This window comes from Arabidopsis thaliana, chromosome 3, assembly GCF_000001735.4.
Source record: "Arabidopsis thaliana chromosome 3, partial sequence".
In the NCBI taxonomy this organism is placed as follows: Eukaryota; Viridiplantae; Streptophyta; class Magnoliopsida; order Brassicales; family Brassicaceae; genus Arabidopsis; species Arabidopsis thaliana.
In genome coordinates, this window is record NC_003074.8 from 16,128,250 (window position 1) to 16,149,985 (window position 21,736).

A 21,736-nucleotide genomic window follows, 5' to 3' on the forward strand; every position below is an offset into this window, starting at 1 on the left:
ACAAAAGTCTATAAACAAGTTTGTACGGATAGGCCACTTCCAAAAAAGACACTATCATACTAATGGAGAAGAAGAAGCGGGTCAACCGCAAACCCGCGGTGAAAAATGGACAAACTAGTTTTCCCGCGATCCAAACAGACCAGGACCACGAGGTCCACGTTTTTTTGGCTTCTTAACATGGGTCTAAACCCGTCCCGCTATATCCCTAAACGGACCAGGCCCGTGGACCTTAGGTCCGATTGACATCCCGACGGAGAAGTTGGCGTCTTGGAGAAGCCCCGACACGGAAGCTTGAATAGATGTGCTTTACACGGCTAACCCACACATGTTTGTTCCTCGCTGCTTACCTGGACTGATCGAGTCGAGCTATATAAACTCAGATTGGTATGAGCTATGTTTTAAAATATATATTGTTAATTTGTTATAGATTTCAACCCCAAATGAAACAGGGGACGTCGGTTGTATGGCAGAATTTTCTAAATTATATATACACATGAGGTCTGATTTAGCCATTTGTCGTTTCGAAAAGAAAAGAATTATTCTTTGATAGCATGAATAAAGATTAGAATGTTGCGCGACTATATATATGCATGAATCACAATGCCAAATTTTGTGATCCCATTTGAAGATTGATACATTCTTCTTGTTCTATTACTTGAGAACTTTATAAAATGTATTTTGACTATTTGAGTTAGACTCTTATTGTAGTGGTTTTTTGTATTACTGGACACATTATTTATTTGGTATTCATGTAAACAAGGTGTGTAATGGATTATACTACTGTTGTTATTGTCTCATATTCGATAGTTGGCACACAAACAAAAGGGTGAAAGTAATCTTTAATTCTATTTATTTTGTTTATTGTTTTTTATATAAAATTCTTGAATAAAAAATGTTGAATTCCAAGAAGTTACTAGTCAGTATGAAAACACTCCAAATCCAAAAAGGTGCATTGGTATGGTCAAACAAGTTTGGTGCCAACTTATGGACATTCTCGTGATTTTGGAATTGAGTGAGTTGGATTTTGCAAAGATCTTTGGAGAAGTGTATCAATTTCTATGTCTTGTTGAGATAATAAAATCTTCTTTCAAGAAAGTAAAAAGAGTTCTCCTCCGCCTACGCACAAGGAGTTGACAAAGGTCTTCCAAAAAGAAGATGGATCGACAAAAAAGACTTTACGTGTGGTTTAGTTCTTAGATTATCAAAGTATGGAAAAATGCCTCTAGGCAGGACCGCCTTTTTTTTTTCTTTATTTATCTAGAACAAATACACACACAAAAACGTCATGGGTTCTAGTCTACTTTAGAGGAAGGATTATTTCCTAAGAAAATAGTGTAAAGGCAGTTTTTCTGATCCGTGGAGATTAAGAGGTCCTCATCTAAATAAATCACAATTATAACTTTTGAAGTAATTCTGAGATAAGGACATGCCAACATCGTTCCTATTTTTCCGGTACCTTAATTGAGTGTGAAATCACGATGTCTTATTAAAAACTAGAAAATATCCCACGTGATGCGTGGGTAAAATATAATAAAATATATAATATTCTATAACTAATAAACATTAAAATATATTTACTTGTTAAAAATAATTCAATAATAAATAGCATAAATATTGTAATTATGATATATTAAACAAAAAAGTTTTAGGTTTTATGAAGGGTTTATAATCTAAAACTAATTTTTTTTTATCAAATTGATCAGAAGAACTATATTTAAATATGGATATACTATAGAAACTTTGGGTTTTATTTAAATCTATGAAAATTATATGCAAATGTTCTTTAATATTTAGATTCCAAATTTGAAATTATATATTATATATTGATTATAGTATGTGTGTAAATTATAAGATTTACAATACATTCAAAGTTGTGAGATTGACAAAGTTTTGATTAATTAGTAAAATCAACATATATGAATATTGATATATTGATACTAATTGATATTAATCGAAAGAACTCTAAAAACTTTATAAAATCAGTATTCAAATTATTTATTATTTATTCCATCATTGAATAATATGGTAAAAACTTATGAATATATATTTGTGAAAATTATTACTTCATTTACCCACAAAGACATCAAAAAGGGAGAATTACGATGGTCACTAGAAAACTTAACAAAAATATAACTTAAAATTCAACATCATAATTAAAAGATAACACTCTTTCAACTATTATGATCATAAAATGACGCCAACTCACATTTGTACATATGTCACCTTCTTCTAACTCTCACCATAATTTATTGTTTACTACATAACTTTGTATTTTTTTTTCCTGTGAGGAGCAAAAATATATTAAAGTTTTCTAACTAAAATAAAACAGATTTCCATCTTAAACATTCCACTCAAAACCATGCATAATTAAGACCAAACACTCGCAAAACATCTTGGGAGACACTTCTCATATTATTCTGTCTGACCCAAACAAAACTATAAGAAGAATTAACATCATCTGATAGAATCTCCCACCATCGAATGAAATAAGAATGGACTTTAAGCTTCTTTGCTTGATTAGGGAGATGTGGATTAGAGGTTTTTTTTTTTTTTTTTTTTGTTGTGAAAACACTTCATATTAGGTTTAACTATGAAGGTGGAAAATAATTTACAAAAGACATGTGAGATGTGACCGTGAGATTCCTAATTGATACCATATATGATGGACAACGGTTTTATAAGTACCATAAATTGAGAACATAATACAAACACTAAAAACGAATACACATGTACAGGAGATCCATTTCCTACTTTTTAGTCTCTAGGCACCAAATCAACTTACTTCAACATGTACATGCTTCGTCTACATTCAGCTAAATGTGGTTTAGATGTCTTGATAAATCGAGAAGATGCTTTCATATGTATGGCGGAAGTTAGAGGCTTGTTCAGGTTCTTAATCCTTATATCAAAGAAAACGCTTGTCAATATGATAGGACACGTACGTTATACACCTTAACGTTTGTTTTCGCATATCAAGTGTTGTGGTTTGAAAACATAAGAGCAACCACATTGGTCATTTATTTGTGGGTGTTTTAAATATAAAATTATTTAAAACTAAGAAAAAAAATATAAAACAAATAGAAAGTGTCCTTAGTTTTAGATTGGTGTCTCTAGGAAGACATTTGAGACACCTAAAAAAGGGAGTGTCTTTAATTTTATTATTAATCAATGTTAAAGACATACATCAAAAATTGTCTAATGAAGATGCTCTAAGCGATACAAACAAACCTATGAATTTAACTAATTTTAAAGCAATTTATTATCATTTAATACTGAATATGCATACGTTTTTTTTAGCTTTAAAGAGGATTGACACCTTTGAACTCAAGTTGGTCAAGATAGGCTGGTTTATGAGTTATGATCTTTAATTTTTATAATTTTGATAAATTAATTAGTTAATATTAGATTATATACACTATAAAAAGATAGTTAAAATGTTTAAACCCATATACATTTTAGGTCAATTATATAAAACAATGTGCTATAAACTCAAGATTAACAACAATATTCATTAGATTTTTCTTAACAATATTATTGGTCTTTTACTTAACAAAAATATTAATAAGTTTACAATTTTGATTTATATAATACTGAATTGATATTTTGGTTCCAAAACGGTTAAAAAAAAAAAAATATATATATATATATATATATATATATATTTTTTTTTTTGTCTAAAAGTAAATATTATAATTTGTAATATTTGTTATAGTTTGAAATAATTTTAGAATAAAAGAAATTGATATTTTGGCGCAAAAAGTATCATACTAATATTTTATTCTTCAATTCCTGACAAATTATTATTTGAGAAATTATATTTTATGGTAATTATAGAAATTATTAATAAATGATACCTCGTTAATAAAGATAAATAATTACTAAAAGTTATTTACAAATGGTAAGAGATTTGTTTAAGATAAATATATATAATTAAATTGAATGAATATAGTAAATAGTGTATTTAAATTTTAATATAGAGAAATGACACGTGTCGAAAGAATAGAGCGCCACTTATCAACCTCTTAGAACATGATTTTGAGAAAACCTTACTTTATTATATAAAATACAAATTTTGGCACATAGAGCAAGAAATTTGTTTCTCAACAAGTAAAACAAAAACTATAGAAGCAAAAATTGAAGTTTGCATAAGAAACAAGCGACGTTAGGTCAATTTTTTTTTTTTTCGAAACCTTAATCCCGTAAAAATAGGATCAATACTCTCATACCATGAAAAGTTTAATGAGAGTATAAAATACAAATGTGTATAGGAAGAATTGTAATATACTCTCCTAACAATAAAGTAAAGTTGCATTCTATATGAGAGTAATATGTTTATATTTAGAAACTTGATTTCCTAATATAAGATAAAGATAAATGTAAATATTATATTTAGAAATATGTTTAAAATATTACTAAACTAGATATTGTAATCTTATAGATTTTTCTCGAATTTTGTGATTTCCATAGTCCTAAACAATCATCTCGACCGTCGATCTCCGATTCTCCTAATAGTTTGTCCCCTGTCGATTTTGTGGTTAGGAATTGAACACCTTCTTCTACTTCACATTTCTATTTTGGTCTCATTAGCTATATAGTTTGCAGCATTCCTTACTACGGGCCTTTCTTTTTCCAATCATCAATATTGTTGTCATATAATTAAGTTGATTCTTCAGTTTGCTAGACGAGTTCATCCTTTTAAAGTATTAATTAAGGGATTATTTAATAGTTTCTCTCTTTGTTTTGTACAACATCTGTTAGATTGTAAAACTGAGTGTTTAGACTTTAGACCGTACGTTCAGGTCAAACCAAATTTTTGATGATCTTTAAACATATCTTTAAGACTAGACCACCAATCAATGAGTTTTGTTTAATATAATTCTGCAGTTGGAAACAAAGATTTGATTCTATAAAATATTAATCCTACGCACTGCTTGCATGTTTTTATAATTTGCATTTCATGTATCTTTTTCTTGATATTTACGTTTCCTTCTTTTATGTTCAACATGTATTTTCATATATTATGAATAACTAATATTTTACCATAGTTCATTTTCTTTTGATAGATTAAGCAGAGTTCATTGAGATCTGCATTTTATCAAGATAAAATTATATATTTTAAATTGAGTTAAAAATGGTTTTAAATAATAATACTCTGTTCTATTTTGGTTGAAGTTTCGGAGTTTATTTTCTACCTTTTAAAGACTAATATTATTATCATTTTTACGAGAATTGTAGTTTTTACAATACATAGTAACTGGTGTCTACAATTGTGCAACTTATTCAGTTTGTTGGTGTTTCAAGATATTCAATTTTCCGTAACACCGTAAAAGGGAGGAAGAACTTTTGTATAAATACATGCTGATTAAATGTCAAAAAAAAAAAAATGCTGATTATAGTGCTTGTTTTGATATATGAGTTAACAACTAATTAAACACTACAATATTTCAATTTTTTGAATTATTCTCTATATTAACTATAATTCTTAACTGTATTGTTTCATTCACGGTAACTAGTGATCAAAATCTACCACTTGTTCGAGGTCTTCTCCGGTAAAAAGAAGAATCATGGCTAGAGATTTTCTTGTGATAAAAAATCGTGGCTGAAGTTACTGATGATTTGGTCGAGTATCTAATGTAAACCAAATCAAGAGGAAATAAAGTTAAAATGTTAACTTAAAGAGCCCATTTATACGGTACATCAATTTTTTGTTCTATCAAGTGACACTCGGTTAAGTAATTTTTTAAAAAAGAGATCAAAAAATATAATTAGAAAAAAATAACTAGTTCCAATCCGCTTGTGGAGACAGATATTTCCAAAGTGATCAGTTTAAAAATAGCCTCCAGTTCCACAGAGATTAGAACTCTGATCTGAACTTTGAGGTTATAAAAAACAAATTTTGTTGTTCTTTTGTTTTTTGGTTTGTGATGATTTTATGGGATGCGAAAAAAAAGTTATAAGCTTTAGAGGATAATGAAAGAATAAAATTTTCAACTTTTCAAAAACAAAGGAAAACTATAAATTTTAAATAAATAAATAAACATTGATTTAGATAGTAATTCAAATAAAAAGTATTCACGAATGAATAAGTTTCTATTTATCTTGTAACAATGTATCTTGCTAGGAAAATAGGGGGAAAATAATATTACAAGAGTTACTAGATAAAAATACGGTGCCATATCTATCAATGACCGTCACATGAACGAAACATGTTATAATTTGGCTGATAACAGCTCCCTCCACCAACCAAACAGTTGATGTTATGTTATGTTGTTCGGTTCAAAAGGCTATTAATTGGAGTGCAGTCTGCAATGTCGGCATATCTAACCACATTCGTTTGTGATAACCATTTTTTTGACGATATCAAGGTTTTATATGTAGATATCATTTAGCAGAATCACGCTTTTGTTCTGGCCATACACAGTAACAAAATATACTTTAAACAGCGTAAGAGATGAATGTTCAATTAGTTTTGCTTTGATTTTCTTGTAATGTCACTTTACGACTTAAACAATTACTTTTAAATTGGGTTTTACCGCTTGGATTATAATGCTACTTTAGTACCACTTCGTCTTATCATTGGGTTTTACCGCTTGGATTTTTTATTTTATTTTTGGCCAAAAGTTTTACCGCTTAGTAAAAATCGAATTAAAATTTTGAATATTGCAGTAAAGAAATTTTGTAATATCATGTGTTTTCAATTCAACTAACATTGATGGCATATCAAATTGTTACGACAGTGTTTAGCAAATGTTTTCAATTTTGTGCATATTTCTTAAAATTTATAATTTTGTGCAGATATAGTATTCATTCACTTCATTCTAGTAAAGTATAGTATATAGCTAAAGATTTGTCTGACTAATTTAGCGATGAAAAAACACTCTAGATTTGTAGCTAATTCATAGCAAATACATTGCCATTTAGCAACAAATTAAATCCAATAAGGAAATTATTGGTATGGCAATGGATGGTGATAAGGAAATCTTTGCCGATTAGCAACGATTTAGAGTCCTAGCCAACTGTCACTATAGGGTAAGGTTTGGTGACAAAGTTGTTGTGACTACTTCTTTACATGAGTTCTTAAAACGTTTGGACACAACTACGATGGAGAATCATTTATATTTAAAGAGATTTATGGGTAGCTATATTGCATGAATATGTCATGCATAACGTTGTGTTTTTTCTGGCGAAACATCATCAAGCATGGTAGGAAATAAAAGAAATATAAAGAATTGTTGTCCTATTCCAGTTGAAGTTGATCAGGTTGACAATAGTGTTGATGCGAAAACAACCATCTCACGAATTTCTTTAACCAATCATTTAATCAATCTGCTTTGGACTCTAGCCAAAAATAATAACGGTGAGCTTTTCAAATTGCATTTGCATTGCATATGTTTGTTGTGTTTTTATATTTTTTGACTTATAGCTCTGAATGGTCGTTGTTGTGATATCCCAACTTTAGAGTGGGAACTGGTCGTGATTATGATCCCATTAGTAGAGTTGATACTGGTCCGATTGGAACATCCGGTATAACACCCGTGCTTCATATGCTCATAAGGTTTTATGGCTCATGTCCAAAAAATAATTGGACCCTTTTTTGTATATATCTCTTTGCCCCTTTTACATGGATACCATTTTGATCTTACAAGGTGAATATATAATGGGAATGAAAAGGAGAGCATAAAGAAGAGTATAACTTGTGAATAATAGTAGAGAGAGAGAGAGGTTGAGAGGTTTAATTTGGACTTAATTTATAATTCGTATTCACTTTGATACAAAATGAGGGAAATCAATTTTGAATAAAAATGGAGCATTTATTGGTATGGCCGTACGATGTTACAAGCCGCGTAAAATGTTTTTTGATAAGTCACAAAACACTGTCGTAACAATTTGATAAAATCAAACTGACCACCGTTGATTACGTAGGAGAGCCACATGGGCTCCTTTGAAACTTATACCACATGCAAAGGAATAAAAGTCCTTTAGTCAAATATACACATGTATTATGCACAAAATTTATATCAATCAGAATTCAATATGTACTATTGAGTATTGGAGCATGAGTTTTTTTTTGTTCTTTTACTGTTGTTGCATATTGACCTATATTGTTGACCCATATTATCTACTATTTATAGATCTACCAACATTAGGAAAATGGAATTAAAGTTATTAGTTTTCTCTATATTTTAATGAATAAATAGAAACACATAACCCCGCTTCTAAGAATAATAACTATTTGTTGGCCTATATTCGTCCATATATTTCATATGTACATATCTGTATGTCAAAGTAGTTGTAAAAAAAAAAGCTAACGTATCATTCTCTAAACCAACACAGAAATTAGTTTTACAATTTGATAATCCTTGGAATAAGAAATTTAAACATTTGTTCCTTAAGAAACTCAGTTTCTTTCCATGAGTTATATGCTTTTAATTTATAAGGTAACGAATATATAATCTCTTACGAAAGAAAAAATCCTAAAACAGTTTCAGACTTACTAAATTTAATAAGGAGTGCTTATATTACTCTTACACTAAATTTTCTTAATCGACCGACTTAGAGAGAAAAACTTACAAAAATTGAAAATTTTCATACAGATTAATTGTATTAATAATAAAATTTTATTCAAAAGAATAATCACTAATTCTAACCACCGGTATTAATTAAAAAGATAGTCAAAATTTGGTAGTACTATGCTGATGATACCCATTTACTAAACTCACCATTCAAATTTTGTTCTTTCCTTTTATATTAATTAACCACACTTGTTCAGCTTTTTCATTCTGATCCAATTTTTCCTTATGTACCGTCCATCATATTACAACCATTCGGACCTTATACATATATAGTTCTTCTTATTATAGAATAAATTACTTTCACAGTTTCACGTTAAACCAAAACAAAATGTACAAATACTCGTAAAACATTTAATTGATCAAGCATAAATTCGTAAACTGTTTTTTTTTCTTTTGATGAAAATAGTGTAAGGCAAGTTTAATACATTAAATATTACGCATAGTCGGTGATTCGTCTATACATATAAAAGACTTGGAGCCGAACAAATAGATTGTGTTGTTTTCAAACAAATTGCCCAAAATCTTGCAAGTAGAAAACAAAACTGTACCGAGTCAAAATCTGTCGTCAGCCGGCTATCAAGAACTTTTCTTTTACAAGCCCCTTCTTAGTTAGCTCAAGCTGGCATATCTATAAATTTATGATGTATGATTTTATTTTTGTTATATATATATTGTACGGATTAAAAATGTACGGATTTAAATCTAGAAAATAAAAATAATCTCGTTATGAACATTTAATTAACTGATAAACATTCTCAGTGTTTTCTTCTTTCAGATTTTATTCAGTTTTTATAACCATACTTTAAATTAAACCTTACAAAGAGTTTGATACAAACAAAGCCAAAACTAGCTTTGCAAAAAAACCAAGTTTTTCAATGCACTAAAAAATATCTGCCAAAACACCATGGAGCTCCGATAAAAGGGTCTTCGACTTGATTGATGTAACCAGGATCAAAGTTGTTTTTTGCACTTTAAATTGTTTGAAACTAGTAACTAATATAAATAAAAGACTTCTCGCTAAATTATGGCAAATTTTCTTCTTAATATATTAAATTCTGATCATATAAGGTCAGAGGACATTGGACAGATATTGGTTTTGTTTATTTTGTTAGGCTTATTGGAGGAGGGTACAATAGACTTTCTTGCAACGTCCTTAGCTGCTATAAATACTCTTATACTACAATGGGTATATTTGCCTCATTAATAACTTCTTCCGAATTAGACCAAAGTCCAGACAATGGAACTCAATTGTGTTCAATTTCTTCGAAACAAGACGATTCTTGTCACCGGAGCTACCGGTTTCCTTGCGAAGGGTATGTCTTAAATTTCTGCTAATTTTTGTTAATTATTCAAGATTTGTTATAGAGTGTTAATGACTTCGTTAGTGCTTTGGCAACACAGTTTCAAATTAATAGTGACATATAACATAAGATTTCGTCAAAAATCGTGATTGCTTTTGATATCTCCTTTTTTTATATAACAACAAATGTTCAATGAAGATACTTATATATTATTGATTTTTTCATACAAAAAAAGAAGAAAAAAGAAGAAGAATATACGTATAAAATACACGATATTAATAATTAAGATGTAGTTTATAACTTATAAGTAATGACTGTTTTAGCTCGTGTGATCCATAATATATATTATAAGAGGACCTATTTATATTTTCATTGATATTTCTTAGTTTTTGTGGAGAAAATTCTGAGAGTGCAACCAAATGTGAAGAAGCTGTACCTTTTGGTGAGAGCATCTGACAATGAAGCTGCCACTAAACGCTTACGCACAGAGGTTTGTGTATATACCAACTAAACCTAATTTACCACCTAATACTTAAAAGAATATATATTTGATGTTGATTCATGATCTGATTTATTGCATTAAATATAACAGGTATTTGAGAAAGAACTTTTTAAGGTATTGAGACAGAATCTTGGCGATGAGAAATTAAATACATTGTTGTACGAAAAAGTTGTTTCGGTCCCGGGTGATATAGCGACTGATCAATTAGGCATAAATGACTCTCATCTTAGAGAACGTATGCAAAAAGAAATAGATATTGTTGTCAATGTTGCAGCCACAACAAACTTTGACGAAAGGTACTAGCTACAAGAAATTTTATATACCACCTTTATAGGTATATTTTTTTATTTCTATCTCTACTTACATATAAAATTTATCTATCCATATGAAAAAAAAAAAGATATGATGTTGGGCTTGGGATCAATACATTTGGAGCTCTCAACGTCCTTAACTTTGCCAAAAAATGTGTTAAAGTTCAATTGCTTCTCCATGTCTCAACTGGTGAGTCTTTGTCAAAAAAATGTTTGCATATTCAAATTCTTTTACTCTCCATATGGTTCTTGAAAGCTTTAGTCTTACTTATGTTTTGCTATAGCTTATGTTTGTGGAGAAAAGCCAGGTCTCATACCTGAAAAACCATTCATCATGGAAGAGATTCGTAACGAGAATGGTCTTCAATTGGATATTAACCTTGAAAGGGAGCTTATGAAGCAAAGATTGAAAGAACTCAATGAACAAGATTGTTCCGAAGAAGACATTACTCTTTCCATGAAAGAACTCGGAATGGAAAGGTGAGTAGTGTTGATGATTGAAATATCCCTATATAGGTTACTCATCAGAATAGAATGAATATAATTTTGTTATTACGTTAATGATTAGGGCCAAGCTTCATGGATGGCCTAACACATATGTTTTCACCAAATCAATGGGAGAAATGCTTCTTGGTAAGCATAAAGAAAATCTCCCCCTCGTCATCATCCGTCCCACGATGATCACTAGTACTCTTTCGGAACCTTTTCCTGGTTGGATCGAAGGCTTGAGGTAAGTTTATTATGGATTAGGAATCTAAATATTGATTCTAAAAGTTGAAAGTAGGATTATGTTAGTCCATAGTGATTGAAAAACTCAAGATTTCTTGCCATTCTTTTTTTTTTTTTTTAATTCTTACTAATTACAATTGTCCACAATACTGGTATTTATATGTAGAACTGTCGACAGCGTGATTATTGCATATGGAAAGGGAGTGCTCAAGTGTTTTCTTGTCGATGTTAACTCGGTCTGCGATATGGTATGTTATTAAACATGTTCCTAAAAGAATTTACAAAGTTATATGCCTCATTTCTTATATGCATATTTAAGAGAAAAAAAAAATTGAAGAACCAATGTTTCTATGCGCCAAGTACACATGCTAAATGACAGTCATGTTGACAGATACCAGTGGATATGGTGGCAAACGCAATGATCACGGCTGCAGCCAAACACGCTGGAGGTTCAGGGGTTCACATGGTGTACCATGTCGGCTCATCTCACCAGAACCCAGTCACATTTGGAGAGATTCATGAGATTGCGGTTCGTTACTTTACGAAAAACCCTTTGCGAAGTCGCAATGGCTCACTCATAACCGTCTCAAAAGTGAGGTTCATACCAACCATGGCTTTGTTCAGCCTCTACATGACCCTACGTTACAAACTACCTCTCCAGGTACTAACATGAACAAGAGTTTTGTCCTTTTAGCTAAATAGAAACTCAACTATATATGAATTACTAATATTACAAGTTTTTTTTTCTTGTAGAATATACTATTCTGTTTAATCTTGTGATTCCGTAAAAGCTTTTAAAGTATAGCGTACTTAAGCTAATTTGCCCAAAAAAAAAAAAAAAGCATACTTAAGCTAATTGTTTCAAAAATATATCATTTAAAATTATGTATCTTATCATAAAAAATATTATACTATTTATACCATTTATAATCTATTCTGGTTAAATTTATACAATTTAACAAAAAAATAAAGCATACTTAAGCTAATTGTTTCAAAAATATACCATTTAAAATTATGTATCTTCTTATAAAAAATATTATACTATTTATACCATTTATAATCTATTCTGGTTAAATTTATACAATTTAACAAAAAATAAAGCTAAATATTTTCTTATGGCATCCTTTTTTTTTTTTCTGGCGATAGTGTTTTGATCTGTATTGTTAGTTCTTCATTTTTGTTCAATCAATACTAAATTGTTTTTCACAGATATTTTTCTCTAATAACGTTTTGATCTTTTAGAACGAAAACTAAATATTTTCTCATAGATTTTTTTTTGTAGTGTTTTGATATGTATTGTTAATTCTTTCTTTTTCCTCAATCAGTTATTAAAACTAGTTGACATAATATATCCTTGGAGAAACGGAGATAAATATGGAGACAAGAACCGCAAAATCGAGTTGGTGATGAGATTGGTAGAGCTTTATGAGCCTTATGTACTCTTCAAGGGAATGTACGTATATTAACTTCAAATTTTCTGCTGTAGAATTTAAATCTCTATAATTTTAATCGAAATTATAAACTTGAACTATAATATTTTATACTCACATAGTATTAATATACATATTTTTCTCGCAGATTCGACGATAGAAATACAAAGAGTTTATGCGCAAACCAGAAGGAAGAGGAGATCAAAAATACAGAAAAATTGATGTTTGATTTCGACCCAAAAGGAATTAATTGGGGAGATTATCTCACAAATATACACATTTCTGGACTCGTCACACACGTGCTTAAGAAGTGAAATTTTATTTATTTCTGCATGTATCTGCAATAAAACAGATCATGATGGAAAATATTGTTTGTTTGTACGCCAAACGTAATTATTTTAAAATAAAACTTATTACCTATTTTTAAATAATGGTCTCCCAATTCCAATAAGCCTTCGATATTTAGATTGTAACAAATTTATTGTTTTGTTTTACAAAGATTAAATTTGTGACTTTCAATAAGTTTTAATGTTGGGAGATTTGCAAAACTACATTTTTTTACTAGTTTTTTGTAATAATATCTTTTTATGTTATATATTTTTAAAAATACTTCTTCCCTTAAACAAAATTACAAAATTATCTTCATCTAATAGGAACATGTAATTGAAAACTAAAATTTTCCCGGAAAAAAAAAATTCCCGCCAATTTGTTTTCTCGTAACAAATTTTTTTCTGAGCCAAAACAATGTTTTTAAAAATCCTTGTAAAATTGTTTTGGCTGAAATTAGATTTATAAGGGATTTTAAAAAGATTTTAAAATATTTACAAGGGATTTTAAAAGGGTTTTAAAAGATTTACAAGGGATTTTAAAAGGGTTTTAAAATAGGGTTTTCTGCAAAGTAACCCCCAAAGTCAATTTCGTTTGCAAGTTTACCTTTCAAGTCCGAATTATGCAAGTCAACCCCACCATCTCTAAAGTCACCGCAATACAACCCTCCTATGTATCGATGACGTGGCACTCGATAACTCCGTTTAAAAACAAATGGATTTTGTGCAAAAAAATCCTCAATATAATTTTTTGTTGCAACATAAACCTCCATGTCAAATAAATACAGGTAAAACCACAATTTGAAAAATCTCCTACAACATAGCTCTTTCGTGTATCGATGACGTGACAGTTGATAACTCATTTATAGATTTTATAAGTCTATCGAATATATTACTTTAATGCATATAATTTAATTGAGTTATTGATTTAAGTGTTAAATAAAATAAAACCGAACCTTTAACCAAACGGTTAACCAAAATATCCAGAAACTTAGAAAATATCCAGAATTAATACCCATAACTATAATTTTATAAACTCAAAATATTAATTATTTTTCGAAAAAATCAAATTCCTTAAATAATCAAAATATCTAAATATTGTTAGTTATATTTGTCAAAATTAAATACTATTTTACAAAATAAAACCATATTTTAATTTTATTTCTAATATTTTCTTCTTTAATTTTTTTTTTGCTAATTTTGGTTAATTTGGTCAGTTACAGCTATCGATTCAAAAAATTAATTATATTATTTTATTTAAAATTACGGTTATCATTTGTTTAAGTTTACCCATTGCACTTTAAATAAACGACTCATAAAATCTCTATCTATTGCACATGCTCTAAAATAAGTTATCGACTATAACGTCATCGATACACGGAAGGGCTATGTTGTAGGAGATTTTTTAGATTGTGGTTTGACCTGTATTTATTTGACATGGAGGTTTATCTTGCAAAAAAAAATTATATTGAGGGTTTTTTTGCACAAAAATCTTTATGTTTTCAAACGGAGTTATCGAGTGCCACGTCATCGATACCCGGGAGGGTTGTATTGCGGGTGACTTCAGAGATTGTGGGATTGACTTGCATAATTCGGACTTGGAGGGTAAACTTGCAAACGAAATTGACCTGGAGGGTTATTTTGCAGAAACCCATTAAAATATTTACAAGGGATTTTAAAAGGGTTTTAAATGATTTACAAGGGATTTTAAAAGGTTTTAAAAAGATTTACAAGAGTTTTTAAAGGGTTTTAAAATATTTACAAGGGATTTTAAAAGGGTTTTAAAATATTTACAAGGGATTTTAAAGGGCTTTAAAAGATTTACAAAGGTTTTTAAAAGAGTTTTAATGGGTTTAAACAAGGGATTTTAAAAGGGTTTTAAAAGATTTACAAGAGATTTTTAAAGGGTTTAAAAGGGTTTTAAAAGATAATAGACATGACCTGAAACCCGAACATAGGGTTCGATTGGTGACCTATAAAGGAATATTAGGAATGAAGAGAAACATGACTAAAAAAGAACAAACTCAAAGAGAAAAAATGATAAAATAGGAATGAAAAAGAATGAGTGTAAAGGATAAAATAGCCAAAATAGACATGTCTTTATCAGTAGAACCTAGAAACCCGTTAATGACTGTTAATCTGTCCAAAACAACGTCGTTTGAGAATAATCGAAAGAACATAAAGATTTTTCCCATATGAAATCTCCATACCAAAAAGTTTTAAGCAGAACCCAAGAACATAGTTTGATATAGAGATAATCGTAGTGCCATTAATTGGAAGCAAATAAAGGTGTTTTCGTTTATATATTTGTTTTAAATTTTAAAAGGAATCATGGAAGCAAATTGAAGACTCATTATAAGATTGTTCGTCTTGTTTGAGCGGTTGTAGAAACAGATTTGGGGAACTGGGGTTTCATTTAGAAAACAATCTCGATTTTCTTTCGATTATTCTCAAAACAAAGTCGTTTTAGGGATCTAATAGAGTCGTTAACAAGTGATAATGAATGTTATAAGTTCTTTTAATGAATGATGACAACATGTTTATTTTGGCTTGGTCAACGAATTTCTCATGTTTTAAATGGTAGTCAACGCTTAGTTCATGTTTAAAATGGCCACATATAAAGTCGATGTTTAAAATGGCCACAATTTAAAACTTGACTAATAAAGTCGTTAACGGATGATAACGGACATTAGAAGTTCCGTTAATGACTGATAACGGCATGTCTATTTTGGCCTGGTCAACGAATAATCATGTTTTAAAAGTTAGTCAACGTTTAGTTCATGTTTTAAACGGCCGCATACGAAGTTAGTGTATAAAATGGCCATTTTTTAAACGTTGGGGGATTAATTGACATTTTTCCCGAAAAATAGAACAAATGTTACTGTAAATGATAACCAAAGTATAGAACAAATAATAACAAAAATTAAAAAATAAATAAATTATTTTCTAAATTAAATATTAAACGAATATGAGTGTAATTTAATTTCTTAATTAATAAATGTTTAATTGCTTTCCTGTTTATTCCTCATCAAATTTGGGAAGAAACAATTTTCTTCTATGATTTTTTAAAAAATAAGGAATGATTAGGAATAATATGAGATCCACATGTTACAATTTAAAAAAAAAAATTATTGCTAAATGGTGAAAAAAAAGAGGAACAATAAGGAACAACATTGTTCATGCTCATTATTTTCTTAAAAAGTGGTTAGCAATCAGACCATAATAGACCTAACCTATCGTTATCAGTTCCACTCTCTCTACACACCTTTTTCCCTTTGTTCGACACTAATTTCAAAATGGAATCTCTAAATCCATTACGTTCATTCTCTCAAGCTATGTCGAGAAATCGATCACATGTATGATGTTGTCTCCTTCTTCCTATTCGATTATTATGTTAAATTGTATCTTGTTCTTTGTCTCTGTCTTATCATACGTTAGTGTTAGTTCTCACTTCGAACTATGTCTCAAGCTTGTTCTTCGACTTTGTTAGTGCTAATTTTGATCTTTGCCTCTCTTGAGTCACTTTTGTGTTTTGATTATTTTTCTTTGTATACTTCGTCGTCTCTTTTGATTTAGTTTTAGGTTTTTGTTCTTCTTCACTAACTCTATGTTCATTTGTTTGTGGTTTTTATTGTTAATTTGTGTATTCTTAATTAAAGTTACTTCTTTGTATGCTTCGGATATGTTATCTCTAACTCACTTTGTTCTTCATATCCAAGTGACTTCTTTGTCTTAATTAAAGTTACTTCTTTTGATTCTCGTCTCTCTTGATTTAGTTCTCATCAATTCTGATTAACTTGTATGTATTTCTCTTCTCTTTTAGATGGATTCTTCCTCAATACCGGAAGACTTCAATACCAAGAATGAAAATCAAACTCAAGAAGCAGAAGTTGATTGGAGGACTTCTGATAATAAAGGAAAAAGGAAGGAAGTTCCAGGGAAAGGTGCATATATATAGTTTTAAGGCAAAGACTACAAAAATAGGAAAACAAGGTTTACAGTGTGGGAGCATTATACAATATTCAAGGACAATAAAGTCAAGTGCAAATGTCAATATTATACAGAGATTTTTACTTACTCCGCTCTACAATATTTGTGAAAGATTTAAGGATCTTATTATCGAGAATGAATTGTATCGAGTAGCAAAACAACAAGTAACAACAGTGAAAGTGACTTTATATTGCTAAGAGTCGTCCTCTACAAAAGATTGTTTGTCCTCTTTTATAGCCACGAGCTCTAATGCTCCTATTGTCATTTAATACGAGGCTTTTCCTCTAAATACATTGATTACAATATCTGCCATCACCCCTCTGTTGCTTAATTACAACGCGAATCTCATCCTAGCATTTATTGGTATTAGCTCCGGAGTTTCTTACTTCTTTTCCAAGCTCGTCTTTCGCTAACGGGCCATTTTGTTGCTCAATTCGAGGCCTATCATTTGAGTCGACAAATGTTGGGCCTCAACTTGCGATATCGGCCCAGTTAAAGGTAGCACAGCATTTCGGGTTGGATCCTGTGCGAGATTTGACACCAACGGTTTGCAAGCCAAGTTTTGCAAGCTAAAAGTTCAAAAGACGTAAATGCTAAGATTTTCTATCAATGAATATTAAAAATCATGTGTAATCCCATGTATCTAGGTGATTTGACATTTCATGTCGTTTTGCTTGCTTGGATGTTACCGCCCATTTTTATTTAGGCCTTCCCCTATTTAAACGAATGGACTCTTGGAATACTACACCTTTCATTGAATCATTGTAATTCCTTTCTCTTTAAAGAACAACCCTCTGTTCTCTTCTTCATTATTTTCTCGTTCCACATTAGGTTGGCTAGAAATATTTGGGATAATTCTAGTTAACCCTTTCACTGGACGTTCTATGTCAAAATCCAAATTCCATCAAAATTCAACTTATTAAATTTATGATTTATGCAATATTGGGGATGATTCTAGTTAAACCTTTTCATTGGCTTGTGGACTTTACCCTTGTCTGACGGTCGGTTCACTATTTTTGGAGGTTTAGAGAATTGCTTAACGATTGTACAAATCACCACGTAATATTTTCAAACATTGATCAACTGAAAAATAATGTGTTTCTTGAAGTTTAATTGGTTGTTTGAGCTAACTTCTTAGGTTGTGGGAAATAAATGTTAATCGACTGTCACGTCATCGATACACGGAAGGGCTATATTGTAGGAGATTTTTCATATTGTGTTTGACCTGTATTTATTTAACACGAAGGTTTATCTGCAAAAAAAAGTTACATTGAATTATTTTTTGCACAAAATCCTTATTTTTTCAAACGGAGTTATCGAGTGCCACGTCATCGATACACGGGAGAGTTGTATTGCGGGTGACTTTAGAGATAGTAGGGTTGACTTGCATAATTCGGACTTAGAGGGTAAACTTGCAAACGAGATTGATTTGGAAGGTTATTTTGCAGAAAACCCTTAAGTTTATGAGAGTAGTTTAAACATCTGTTTGAGATTTGAAGTCTATAAATTTTTAATTTTTTTTGTCAAATGAAAATTACGATAGCAATTTATTCCTTAATGATTACTTGTATTAATTGAGTTGATCGATGAACCTAGAGATTCCATATATATCCAAAGTTTTTTGCTTAGTGACTTATCTGATCGTTATTCGTTGTTTACTAACTGCCTTTAGTTTAATTGTTCGTACATAATCATGGCAAAACCCTAAAAACATAATCTCGTCTTTATTTTATTTTTTAGCTTGATGCTCTTCTCTATATATAGGTTTTTTGTGCATCATTCATTCTTTGTGTATTGATCTTACGTACTTCAACATATAGTTTTGCATTTGCAGCATATGTCATGTGTAATTATTTAAGATTTTGTTTATCTGAATTGCTTAGAAAATTAGGCACACATCACTATAGCCGAAGATTGGTTGTGTAATGTTGGTAAGAAACATTGATCTTAGAACAGGACTAATGAATAGAATAAGATAAAAGTTACACAAACGGCTAAATTTGTCGTAGAATATTTTGTTACTTCAAGAGACAAAGTTGGTCATAAAGTGTTGATCCTATGGTTTTAATAGCTCCATGAGAAATAAAATTGCCTTTCAAGGTTCTCAGCATCTTATGCTACTTCATTAGTATTTCTGAATGACCTAACATCAACAGTATGTAAAGAGCTCACCTAGCAAAGAATTATTTTGAAACAATATTAGGTTTTGTCTGATTACATTCTACCAACAATATATGAATGGGACAATATATTTCTAAAAAGAAAAAGGACATAGAATAGTATTGGCATTTGGCATAATAGATGAATGCTTCTTATCTTTGTAGTCTTTTGTTTTCTATCTTTTAAATAGAATTTTAGAACTCTCCAATTTATATAGCCTGAAAATAACCAAATTAGAAAAATGACAATCAGTTTTTTGTACTACCATAAAATATGAAAACTACAGCACAAAAGATCTATTGCCTAAAATTTAGATAAAAGTTTGCTTATCTTCGCAATGAACATGGCGATTAGAGAGAGAGAGATGACTTTTATGTATTGTCACTTTTAGGTACCACGATTATGATTCGATCTCTTGATATCAGGTTAGGTGCTAATGTAGTTAGTAAAGAAAATTATATAAAAGGTTGCACATATGAAGAGATGACTAATATATAATAATCCAACCCATCAATACTCAGGAAACCATCTTCTAAATAAATATATATCGTATTTTTGCTAAAATTTCTTGGTGGGTGGGACAAAATGATTTCGGATCCTCTCGGAGCCCCACCCGTTTATATTTTTCGTTCATAAAAAATTTAGTGGATCGGTTCAAGTTGTATCCGACTCATACATTGGATATTCGATATTTAATAGTATATATGTTTAGAAGATTTGATTAAGATTTAAATTTATGATTCTTCTATCATTTTATTTCATTTTAAAAAAAAAACTATTTTCAATAATCATGTGATATATAAAGTAAACAGAAAATTAATTTTTTTTTTACTTTATATTATGATTTGAAATTTTAAAAACAAACATATATTACTCAATTGAAAAAAATTGTGTATCAACGTTTCACATTGACTAAAATATTTAGATAATAATTCAAAATCATGAATCAGATTAACATTAGTAAAAGAAATAGGATACACAAGTGAGTTCTTCAAGGCGTCTTGGTCCATTGTAGGGAATGACTTCATAGCTGCAATTCAATCTTTTTTCATCAAAGGGTTTTTACCAAAGGGTTTAAACACTACAATCTTGGTTCTTGTACCAAAAACAAAGGACGCAATGATGATGGAGGATTATCGTCCTGTTTCGTGCTGCAATGTCGTATACAATGTCGATAATTGCGGTGGGCTTTTTAAATTGCATTTACATTGCATATTTTTGGTGTGTTTTTGTATTTTTTGACTTATAGTTCGGATGGTCGTTGTTGTGATCCTAACTTTAAAGCGGGGACTTTTCGTGATTATGATCCCATTAGTAGAGTGGAGACTGGTCCGATTGAGAGTTGGGACATCCGGTATAACACCCGTGCTTCATATGCTCATAAGATTTTACGGCTCGTGTCCACAAAATCATTGGACCTTTTTTTTGTATTTATCTCTTTGTCCCTTTTACATAGATCCCATTTTGATCTTACAAGGTGAATATTTAATGGGAATAAAATGAAGGAAAATTAATTTGAATAACAATGGAGCATTTATTGGTATGGCCGTATGATGTTTCAAGCCGCGTAAAATGTTTAAAATTTTGATAGTCACAAAACAAAACACTGCCGTAACAATTTGATAAAATCAAACGGACCATCGCTGATTACGTAGGAGAGCCACATGGGCTCCTTTGAAACTTATACCACATGCAAAGGAATAAAAGTCCTTTAGTCAAATATACACATGTATCATGCACTAATTTTATTTATCAATCATATTCATAATTCAATATGCAAACTACTATTGGGCATGAGTTTTTTTTTGTTCTTCTACTGTTGTCGCATGTTGACCCATATTATCTACTATTTATAGAAGAAGCTAATGTATCGTTCTCTAAATCAATTAAGAAAATTAGTTTTACAATTTAATAATCCTTGGAATAAGAAAAATTAAACATTTGTTCCTTAAGAAACTGAGTTTCTTTCATCATGAGTTATATGGTTTTAATTTTATAAGGTAACGAATATATAATCTCTTAAGAAAGAAAAAAACCTACAAAAGTTTCATACTTACTAAATTTAATAAGGAGTGCTTATATTACTCTTACACTTAAATTTCTTAATCGATCGACTTAGAGAGGAAAACTTACAAAAATTGAAAATTTTCATACAGATTAATTGTATTAATAATAAAATTTTATTCAAAAGAATAATCATTAATTCTAACCACCGGTATTAATGAAAAAGATAGTAAAATTTGGTAGTACTATGTTGATAATACCCCATTTACTAAACTCACCATTCAATTTTTGTTCTTTCCTTTTGTATTAACTATGTATCTTTTAATAAAGTAAAATGTATTGTATATTGTTCTTAGAAACTAATATTTTACTTTAAATTTGGGGTTTTGTTTAAAATTGTACATATAGAA

At 29.9% G+C, this 21,736-nt stretch overlaps 2 protein-coding genes and 1 long non-coding RNA gene across 5 annotated transcripts; 2 read left to right on the plus strand and 1 right to left on the minus strand.

Annotated features, from left to right (window-relative positions):
* Positions 1–44: 44 nt before the first annotated feature.
* AT3G06855 lies at positions 45–475 on the minus strand. Its single transcript, NR_141287.1, has one exon. It is a non-coding gene; the product is annotated as an other RNA (long non-coding RNA).
* Positions 476–9,326: 8,851 nt separating this feature from the next.
* On the plus strand, positions 9,327–14,021 carry FAR5 (fatty acid reductase 5). 2 transcript variants are annotated; one of them, NM_114323.4, is made up of 10 exons: positions 9,327–9,886; positions 10,261–10,364; positions 10,467–10,672; positions 10,777–10,877; positions 10,972–11,167; positions 11,256–11,417; positions 11,583–11,664; positions 11,808–12,077; positions 12,742–12,869; positions 12,995–14,021. In NM_114323.4, the coding sequence occupies exons 1-10, from the start codon at positions 9,811–9,813 to the stop codon at positions 13,158–13,160; spliced, it is 1,491 nt and encodes a 496-aa protein (NP_190041.2). In that variant the 5' UTR covers positions 9,327–9,810; the 3' UTR covers positions 13,161–14,021. The 2 variants fall into 2 exon arrangements, with proteins under 2 accessions (NP_190041.2, NP_001325959.1); NM_001339154.1 differs by lacking the exon at positions 9,327–9,886 and having other exon boundaries at positions 10,126–10,364; positions 12,995–13,297.
* Positions 14,022–16,415: 2,394 nt separating this feature from the next.
* Positions 16,416–17,473, plus strand: AT3G44555 (uncharacterized protein; the record flags this gene model as incomplete). Of its 2 annotated transcripts, none has more annotated exons than NM_001339155.1 (2): positions 16,416–16,528; positions 16,996–17,473. In NM_001339155.1, the coding sequence occupies exon 2, from the start codon at positions 17,036–17,038 to the stop codon at positions 17,357–17,359; it is 324 nt and encodes a 107-aa protein (NP_001325960.1). In that variant the 5' UTR covers positions 16,416–16,528; positions 16,996–17,035. The 2 variants fall into 2 exon arrangements, with proteins under 2 accessions (NP_001325960.1, NP_001325961.1); NM_001339156.1 differs by having other exon boundaries at positions 16,437–16,528; positions 16,996–17,296.
* Between the last annotated feature and the right edge of the window lie 4,263 nt (positions 17,474–21,736).

Excerpts from the sequence above, each read along its gene's own strand:
- FAR5 (NM_114323.4), top strand. The coding sequence starts at position 9,811 with ATGGAACTCAATTGTGTTCAATTTCTTCGAAACAAGACGATTCTTGTC. Across the intron at positions 10,878-10,971 it reads GCTTCTCCATGTCTCAACTG|CTTATGTTTGTGGAGAAAAG; the intron begins GTGAGTCTTTGT and ends GTTTTGCTATAG. Across the intron at positions 12,078-12,741 it reads GTTACAAACTACCTCTCCAG|TTATTAAAACTAGTTGACAT; the intron begins GTACTAACATGA and ends TTCCTCAATCAG.